This window comes from Natrix helvetica (genome assembly GCF_964273705.1).
Source record: "Natrix helvetica genome assembly, chromosome: 2".
Taxonomy (NCBI): Eukaryota; Metazoa; Chordata; class Lepidosauria; order Squamata; family Natricidae; genus Natrix; species Natrix helvetica.
In genome coordinates, this window is record NC_138552.1 from 36,067,143 (window position 1) to 36,077,628 (window position 10,486).

A 10,486-nucleotide genomic window follows, 5' to 3' on the forward strand; every position below is an offset into this window, starting at 1 on the left:
ATCTATGTTATTAATATTCCAGGCTTTTGATCTTAACCTATCCAATCCTGAGTAGGTCAACCCTCCTTGTATTCTGAAGATTTGGGGAACTCTGCAACGGTGATAGGATTGATACTAATCCCAGATTACAGAGGAAAGGGCAATAAGCTAATCACATTTGCTCTCGGAGGGAGTTCTGATTCTACATTGATAGCAGCAAACATAGTAACTTCAGAGTTTCATTAACATTTGACTATATATAAGAAAAAAACCACTTCAACTAAAAATCTTAGAACGTGAAGATGGTATGCACTAGGGCTAATACAGGAAATGTTTTAATATAAAATGAGGTTACAGTTCAGTCACCCACACATTCCCAGGTTAAGAGTATTTTGCATGCCTCGATAATTTTCATTGGAACTAATGACCTCCAATATACTTCGAATGTGCTTTCTCACTACAAAGATGCTCCTTGATATTTGGCAAGCTGGAATATTCTTAAATTTCAACTTGTGTTCCATGTATGTGAAATCTGGTGCAGAAAATTAGTTTCAGCTATTACTTGTCCATACGTACCCTCCTTTCTTAATATTGGAAAAACTGACAGTAAAGGATGTTACTATATGCAAGAAACAAGAAATACAGATATTCTGTTTTCTAAGATAAGTTCAAGTTTTGGAAGTCTATTTAAAATACTAATCAAGACATTTAATTATTTTATTTTTGATAATATCTGGAGAAAAGTCAGTTCTGCAATAGTCCTTTATCTTCAGATATGGCTCTTCTGAAATAAATTCTTTCATCCGAAGTCTGCAAAGGCACTTGAATATGTGAAAAGATTGCAAATCCATAGTGCCTTGTCACTATACAAGAAGAACTGCGTTAATGCACCCGTCATTTTCTGGATTATTGGTTACCTGTGCATATTTTCCTGAAAAGAAAACAAGTTTTATTGAAACAAAATATTTATAATGGCAAATTCTTAATAACTCAGTCTACTACTGCAGTACAGTTTTTTTAAAAAAGCATCCCTGGCATAGCTGGCATTTGAATGCATCATGACAAAACAACACTTCTTAAGGAGTCAGGGCAAAAGAGAACAATGGGCCTTTTATTTTTCCCAACTGAAAAGTTACTTCTGAGACTAGACAAACCAACATTAACATTTGTTACAATAAAGTTGCATAGTGTAACTTTTGAATGAACTGCATAATTGGTATACAACTGAAGAAGCATTGGTATACAACTGAAATTAATAAAAAAAAAATTCTCTTCATCAGATATATTTGAATTGCTGCTGGAAAAATTTAGACAAAAGTCATCTGATTATCAAGATCCAAGCAAATTGTGATTTTTAAAAAAAATCTTGCTAAGCAAGAAATACTTATTTACTTAGATCAGGGGTGTCCAAACTTGGGAACTTTAAGACTTGTGGACTTCAACTCCCAGAATTCTGGGAGTTGAAGTCCACAAGTCTTAAAGTTGCCAAGTTTGGACACCCCTGATATATAGCCTTACCATAAAGTAGAATTAGTTATCTGGGTCTGCTTCCTGTCTGGATTACATCACAAACATTAGATCAAAGACAGAACCCAGAGGTATTTCTACTACATATGACTTTCCATGTGGATAGGGATATATTAAGGATGCATGTTAAGTTTGGTAGTTCATACTTAATGTGGTAGGAGACCGTCTATCTCACAATGTCTCATTTTATCAAGAAGGCAGCTATTGTAAACTTAATCAAACGCCTTATTGAACTCCAGGTATACAGCTCCCAAAGCATTCCCTTGCTCTACTAATTTAGTCTCTGTCAAAATAAAAGTAAGTTTAGTCTGGCACAATCCATTTTTATCAATTCCATGCTTGCGAATAGAATAGAACAGAACAGAATAGAATTCTTTATTGGCCAAGCACGATTGGACACACAAGGAATTTGTCTTTGATGCATATGCTCTCAGTGTACGTCAAAAGAAAAAAAAACATTCATCAAGAATCATACAACACTTAGTTGCAGGTTACTAATAAGCAATCAAATCAAACCAGGAAACAAAACAATATAAATCATAAAGATACAAGCAACATGGTTATAGTCATAAGTGGGAGGAGATATGTAATTCTAGTAATCCTTGTGGCTGGGGAATTCTGGGAGTTGAAGTCCACAAGTCTTAAAGTTCCCAAGTTTGGACACCCCTGACTTAGATTGTGTGCCATCCATCTCATTTAGAGGTGATTTAGATACCCTGTAGTTTTCATCCTGAAAAACCTGCAATTTCATGAGAGTCTGACACAATATCTAATTGCTTAAATGCTTCTTTTGTTAGCATTAGTAGGAGCCTCTGGGGTACAATGGTTAGAATGCAGTACAAAGGCTAACTCTGCCCACAGCGAGGACTTTTAATTCCGATTAGCTCAAGATTTTCTCAGCCCTTCATCCTTCTGAGGTCAGTAAAACCAGGACCCAGATTGTTGGGGGCAAATATGCAAATAATGTTTACATTATAAATCACTCAGAGTGCCCTAAAACACTATGGGGTGATACCGTGTTTCCCTGAAAATACGACATGTACCGAAAATAAGGCCAAGCTTGGTTTTTGGGGTGGGCCTAAATATATGCCCTCCCCCCCCAAATTAAATCTAGTGAAGGGGTTGGTGGGGCCAGCACAGGAGGCAGCCCTTACTTTCCCCGGTCACCTCTTAATCAGATCAGCTGAGCCGCTCCATTCACGAACCAGCTGATTTACGGGTGCCGCTCAGGCCTCTTGCCTCCAGCAAGGGTGGTCGCTTTTGCAGCCAATTGCGGCTGTAAAAGAAGCTGGAGGCCAAGTGACACACTCCACATGCCTCACGCCCTCCTTACCTAATGGTGTCAGTCACGGCAGGCAATTCCGTCCACGAAACAGGAAAGGAAGGCATAGAAATCAATACACCTGGGACATCGGAAGAAGCCCTGCGAGGAGACGCCGCTGCCGATGTGCAGGAAATCTCTCTCAACACCACCTGCAGATCGTCCTTTCAAAGAGGAGTTTCACCAGGATGAAGGCAACACCGCCTCCAGCCACCTCTTCACCCTGGTGAAACTCCTCTTTGAAAGGACGATCTGCAGGTGGAGGGGAGATTTCCTGCACTTCGGCAGCGGCATCTCCTCGCAGGGCTTCTTCCGATGTCCCAGGTGTATGGATTTCCATGGCTATGGGAAGTTGCTTCGCACCTGCATATTCACATTGAAGGCTCAGAATGGGGCGTTTTTGTGAATGGCTGGAAAATGGGGAGGGGGATTTTCCAGCCTCTCACCGTTCTGAAGCTCAGCATAGACTGATAACAGGCTAAGAGGCAAAATACCCCCTCCCCATTTTCAAGTGATTTGCAAAAACGCCCCATTCCGAGCCTTCAGCAAATTCCAGGATTGCAACACTGAAGGCTTGGAATGGGGTGTTTTTGTGAACGGCTTGAAAATGGGGAGAGTGATTTTCCTTCCTCTCACCCTGTTTTGAAGCTCAGCACAGACTCAGAAGAGGATAAGAGAAAAAATCCCCCCCCCCTTTCCTGGCGATCGTTCTTTACTTGGGATCGCAGCGCAGACGCACATCCCCAAATAATCTATCCGAAGCCTTCATCTTTGCAATCCGTACGGCTGAGCTTCCAAGGAAAGGATGGTATGTGTGTGTGTATGTGTGTTTGTGTGTGTGTGAGAGAGAGAGGTCTCTACCCCCCCCCCCTCCCAAGGCAGCCACATCCCTCCACTAACCTGCTTTTCTGCTCCATTCTCCACTGCCATGTGCAGGGCAAGAAAAGTAGTTTGTGGGACTACTTCCAACTTTGAGAGATCTTTTTTTTTTTTTTGCAAGAAGTTGGAAGGTATTTTCTGGAATTTTTTTTACCATAGTCATAGAGATTACTTTTCTTGTCCTGCACATGCAGCAGAGAACAGAACTGGAAAGCAAGTTAGTGAAGGGATGTGGCTGCCCTGGAGGGGTGGGCGTATCTGAGGGACCCCCCCCCTCTCTCCCTGCGTAAGAGAGATCTGATCCAACCTCGGAGAGTTACTGTATACCAGGGCTTGTGGCGGTGTGCTCTCTCTGTCTCTCTCTCACACACACAGAGGTTTGATCTTTCACTCTCTCTCCCTTCCTTCCACTGTGTGGTTTTGCATGGAGGAGGAGATCGCTTCCTGCAGGGTTGGACTCGGCACCGGCTTCGGATGGCAAACAGAAGAGCTTTGCTCTTTTCCTCCAGGGCCTTTCAAATTTCCACCCTCCTCTCTTTTCTGCCACTAAAGTCTGGGCTCTGGCAGCGGGGATGCTTCATCCTTTCCTTCCCCTTGCCCCGCACAGTTCCCATGGAGGGAGAAGGGGCGAGAGAGGAATGGGGAACAAACGGAAAGGACGGCCGGACTCGCGACGCTTTGTTTTGCTTGCATGCTATATCTCCCGAGAGGCCTCATTGAGAAGCAGTGCTGCTAGGAGGACGAAGAGCCCCCACAAAGCCAGAACAGCACAGTCAGCTGTTCACAGGCAGGCGAAGGCCAGGACGTGCGGAGAACTTGGGTCATTGTGGCCACAGGCAAGCAGGTGGTGAGATGGAGAGGGTGGGGCCGGTGGACTTGTTGCCTCCTGCACCTGAAAAATAATAAGACCTCTCCGAAAATAATATTTCGGAGGTCAATAAGACCCTGTCTTATTTTCAGGGAAACACGGTATATAAGCCTACATTCTATTGCTATTAATTCTTATTACTTAAAAATAGTATTTGGTTACTTACCCCAGATAACTTTGCCCCCCTGGGTGACGAGACCAAGCTCACTCACGTTCACCTCGATTACTGTACCTCTTGTGATTACCCCCAAAGAAGTATAGAGAGGAGAAGAAGGATTCTTTTTTACACCAAGAATAGGTAGGCAAAATGTAGCTTTAAGTTCTGGATGTGTTACATGGGCCTTCTTAAATCGCAAACCCTGTTATTCAACAAAACGAGTAAAATTCTTCGTAAGTAACAGTATTCCAACTAACACATGCAATTATTTTTAATCCCAATCCTACTTGGTTTTAAACCCAGAAAAGTTAGCAGCTGTTTTTTGAGCTTTCATGACTCTGATTCACACCAGGTTGGTGGACTACAATTGTGACCAGTTCCAGGTGGTTTGTCCTCTTTTTTTTGATTGCTAAATGTACCACTATCTATGCCTTCCTCATTTATTTTATTTATTTAATTTATTGGCTTCCCGTTTTGCCACAGGGTAGCTCTGGGTGGCTTACAATATTGAAAAGGCAAAACTATAGAAAATGTATAGACACTATAAATTAAATACTATAAAAATGTAAATTTCAGCTCTAACTAAAAGATGGGCATGGAGGGATTAGGCTAAGCAGGATGGGAGGTGGGATCTATCATTCATCTATCAGCCACCCTAATGTAAAACCCCTGTGTTGAAGCTCTGGGTCTTTAAGCTCTTGTGGAAAATGAGGAGGGCTGCCACTCTGGGTGGCAAGATGTTCCAAAGGGCAGATCCAATGGCAGAGAAGGCTCTTCTCCTGGACCCCGCCAGCCAGAATATTTTGGCCGATGAGACCCGCAGCATGCTTCCTCTGCTGACATGGGTGGGGCATCTTTACTGAAGATTGAACATGAAAAAGCACATTAACTATTAACCTACTACAAAAAAACGATTTACCATTGGTCGAATGAAGCGCTCGTATTTTGGAGGTTTCCTGGTGAAGCCATCCCCTACGAAACACACTTTGGTAACCATTCTTTTCCAAGCCTTCTTCTTTCGTTTTCCTGTGCGAATCACTTTGAGCACTTCTGTTTCTCCCTGGGCCCGGACTTTGGGCACAGGAACCTCCCATTTCCCCTAAAAATAAGTAATTTGTGACATTAGGGAGCAAAAGATAGAAAAGGACACACAGACAATATATTGCTTCAATAGTTTTGTAACATACTAGTTTGTCTGACACAATAACAGAATAATTGTATCTGCATCACAAGCCATAGAGGAAATGAATAGACCCGTGATGGTGAAACCTATGGCACACATGCCGGAAGTGGCACACAGAGCCATCTCTCTGGGAATGTCAGCTGTCATCATTTGCTCTTCCAGATTCCGGCACGCATATGCACGCTGGCCAGCTGGTCTTTCGGGAGCACCGGAAACCAGAAGATCTGGTAATTGGCGTGCATGCGCACACCGGAAACCCAACTTCCTGGCATGCACATGCGCAACAGAGAACTGCTCTTCCGGTTTCTGGTGCTCCCGCCCGCGCCCACTGGGGAGCTGCTCTTCCGGTTTCCAGCACTCTACTGGGCACAATAGTGTTCCAAACATTGAGGCTATTGCTAATGGTTTGTTTGATTATAAGCTTTATGTCCCTTTCAGGTTTAACTATTAAACAGCCCTACTTAAAAGAACAGCCCACTGGGACTTGAATCACAGATTGTCCTATTTCCTTCTAAGCTGTAACATATACACTGTGAGCAGAAATACTAAGCTTATAGTCAAGGTATCCAACAAAGAACCATCTATTGAACAGATTGGGATATCATGAAAAAGTGATATATTTATGATTCATTGTATTTACCGCATATTTTATTTTTACTTTATTATTATTTTCTTTTTATCTATGTCACCCTGGAATTAGAAACTGTACTTTATTTTCTTCGAAAGGATTATTCATTAATAATCTACTACTACTACAGTTGGATTTTATCTGTGGTTTGATTACATAGACAACTTTTATTTATTCTTTCCATCAAGAGAACGGAAAATTGTATCAAAATAAGCTTTTCAACAGGCAGAGGAAATCTTCCAATCCTCAGGATGACATAAAATTCCTGCCATTTATACTGGAGAGAGGAGCAATAGGAATGTATATGAAATATTATACTGCACTTTTGAAAAAGTCAGAAATAGCTATATCTTCCCACAGAGATACAAAAATACAGAAAACACTTAAGTATTTCTTCCCAGCAAAGGCTAATTCCTTGTTTTCTAGCCATTTTCTGTACACACTTTAATTTTGCTTTATATAAGTTAACACGTGTGTTAAAAAGTTATGCTCATATTTCAAAGTTGAAAGTTTAAAATTACTAAGTAAATTAAAACATTTATTTAGACTGTTGGACAAATCCAGTAACTCCCCATCATATGTGCAAACTAGAATGCCATTATTTTGCAAATCAGTATTTTAAAGCAAAAGTAGATGTTCTGCCAAATGATATTAATTTAGGCACATGCATGACTTACAGCTTTTTCTTTTCTTTTTTGTTTGATCATGTTGGAAAGAACTTTTGCCCGAGACTGGCTCTCCCTATCCAGCAGGTATGCTGGTACAGCGCCTTCTGGGGTCTTGTCTTCATTCTTCTGCTTGGTATTTCTCTTCTCATGCATTTTAATACTAGATAGATAGATACAACAAGGTGCTTTTCAGATTTTTTCAAAATTAATCTAGCATTAAATCAGCAAGACTGCCATATGAAAATAGCTTTAGTAAGAGAGATCTTAAATTGCTTCCAAAGATTTTACAATAGATACAATATGGAATCCTAGGCAAAATATGCAAAATTACTGCCAACTGTAACACGAAGCACATTTCCTAAATAAATGCCTTAAGAAAACTATATTGTCATTGTATCTAATGATTGAGCAATGGAAATACACAAAAATAATCAGCATACTTTCTAATAAGTCTAGATCGCAGCAGTACAATTTATTATATCAAAGTCCTTAAATTTATAATGAAAGTTGTCTCACGTCTTTTTCATCTGTATTTTCTCCGCATGGCGCTGTTTATGATACAGTTTAGCTTTTAATCCTATCATTTTCTTGGCTTTCTTTGAACGCTCATGAGCCTCACGTCCTTCTTTCTTCCTTTTCTTCTCATGGTAATCCAAGCGGTAGCCATATCGCTTCCGATGTAACTCTATATATTCGTTTTGTGGCTGTGAATTAGAGAAAAGTTTAGAAATTAAACTGTTAAAATTATATCCATCACTTTTTCAGTGTCTATATTTACACAAAAAATATTTTTGTGGTGTTCTTATCAGCAGATTACTATCTGAAACTAAACATATTGTCACTCATGTTTAGTCTCCAAGTAATTACACATCAATCTTCCACTAAGTAACAAATTAAAATCTATTTTTTTTAAAAAAACCACTTTAAAATACCTTCAGCATCCATTTTTATTTTCACAGTTTTCATTCTGGCTTTTTTATTTATTTATTTATTTATTTTCAAGATTTATAGACCGCCCCCTCTCCCCGAAGGCACTCGGGGCGGTGTACAGGCATCTCATTAAAACCCAGATACAAAAGATAAATACCCCTAAATACCCTTAAAAGCGAATTAAACCTAAATTCAGCTGTACAGAATAATAAAAGTTAAAATCAGCTAAAAAGAGTACCCCTAAATATTTAAAAATGCAGACTTGAGGGACTAAAATTGGGATTAGGCCAGGCCGGCTAAATTGAACAGGTGGGTTTTAAGCTTCTTACGGAAGGAGCGGAGGTCGGTGGTAGTTCTGATGTCCGGGGGGAGGTCATTCCAGAGGGTCGGGCCCATCACAGAGAAGGCCCTACTCCTGGGCGTCGCCCGCTGGCATTGCCTAGTGGACGGCACCCGGAGGAGTCCCTCTCTGTGAGAGCGAATCGGCCGAAGGGATGTATGGGGCAGGATACGATCCCGCAAATAGCTAGGTCCTGTGCCATGGAGCGCTTTAAAGATGATAACCAACACCTTGAAACGCACCCGGAAAGCCACAGGTAGCCAGTGCAGCCCGCGCAGAAGAGGTGTTACGTGGGAGTATCTAGTGACTCCCACAATTGTCCGCGCGGCCGCATTCTGAACCAGCTGCAGCCTTCGGGTGCATCTCAAGGGGAGCCCCATGTAGAGAGCAAACAGGCGCAAAAATACTTCAAAGTGATACTGTAGCATGAAACATTTGATTAAAAAATTATCGAATAATCAAGTTCTATCACTAGATACATGAAAAATCTTTTATGGCATTGCAAGTGTTAATTAGCAGCTGTCTGTATTCAGCTGAAACTTCTTAAGAAATTTGACTACGGCATCATTTTGCATCTCGTACCTCATATTTTTTTTTCCAGTTTGTAATGCATTATGCAATTAATGACACAAACTTTAATTCATAAAAGCATACAATGTCTGCACAAATATGAAACACAGCCCAGGAGAGATACACATACACACAAAAACCAATAGATTATTTCTAATCAGAAATGTAGGAATCTGCAATCTACTAGATGGTACTGAACACCTCCTGTTATCCTTCACCACAGCCCATTACTGGCAGCCGGGTTTGATGGAAATGGTAGTTCATCACAGTTAAAAAGTCACTGACTGCCTAAGCAAACAACTTGTGCTGTAAAATGATGTTTGTTGGTGTAACATTGAACTAAAATGCAATACAGAATGCAAGATTACCCAGATGCAAATCTATTGGAGATCAATAGAGATCAGGTATGGCTGCAGACATGCACACGATACTGAAGTCTGAGCTACCAGCCTGATTATAAGATGGATAAAAATCTATGATTTTTTAAAAAAAATAAAAATAAAAAATAGGATTTTTTCGATTTTTACCAAATTTATTTTAATAAAATATTTTTGGAGTAAAAAATCTATCTAAAGATAGTTTTCTGCTTAAGATACACTAATAATTTAGTTTATTCAGCATGAAATGGAGCTTAGGTATGTAGCATGAGGCCGTATATTCTGCAATATTAGGACTGTTGTTGAGTCAACAGAGGGTCCGAGGAGGAGCTGCTGCGGAACAGAGGTGACAGTTGCTCTTTAAAAATTATGATTTAAATCGAGTTGATTTAAATCAAGCCTTTTTACTAGTGGGTTAAATCACGATTTAATACTGGATTTAAATCAAAGCCAACCTGCGACGGACTATAAGCGGGGATTCCCGGGGACCTACTCCTCCTCTTTCTCTTGGTCCTCCTCAAAGCAGCTCAGATTTTAACAGATGAACAGAGTTGGAAGAGGTCTTATAGGTCATCTAGTCCACCCCCCCTCCCCCGCTCAAGCAGGAGACCCTACACCACTTCTGGCAAATGGCAGTCCAGTCTCTTCTTGAAAGCTTCGAGTGATGAAGCTCCCACAGCTTCCGAAGGCAACTTCTGTTCCACGTCCCTCGAAAGCCTCCCCTCATCCCCATTCCGTTCAAAGAACCCACGGTCAGTCAATCACCTCCACTCACCATGGTAGTTGGGTGCCCGAAGCCCGAGCAGAGGCCGGCAGAGAACCACCTTCCTTTCGATCCAGAAAGAAAAAGGAAGAGCGTCGGTCAAACAAGTCCGGGTAGATCCCAGTCCCACTTTCGCCCCGTTCCGCCGACAAGAGAAGGAGCTCCGATGTTGTTTGGCTACTCAGCTTCTCTCTCGCCTGAAACGGAAAGATGGACGGCTGAGGGGAAGAAGAAGAAAAAAAGAAAAAGAAGCAAAACTAAAAGTGTTGCGGGCTTTTTTTTGGGGTGGGGGAGGA

At 41.2% G+C, this 10,486-nt stretch overlaps 1 protein-coding gene across 1 annotated transcript; it reads right to left on the reverse strand.

Moving 5' to 3' along the window:
* Positions 1-682: 682 nt before the first annotated feature.
* On the reverse strand, positions 683-10,353 carry NSA2 (NSA2 ribosome biogenesis factor). The gene is made up of 6 exons (XM_081945118.1): positions 10,203-10,353; positions 7,727-7,914; positions 7,220-7,370; positions 5,651-5,830; positions 4,741-4,933; positions 683-910 (listed from the first exon to the last, which is right to left on the reverse strand). The coding sequence occupies exons 1-6, from the start codon at positions 10,203-10,205 to the stop codon at positions 843-845; spliced, it is 783 nt and encodes a 260-aa protein (XP_081801244.1). The 5' UTR covers positions 10,206-10,353; the 3' UTR covers positions 683-842.
* Positions 10,354-10,486: the final 133 nt, after the last annotated feature.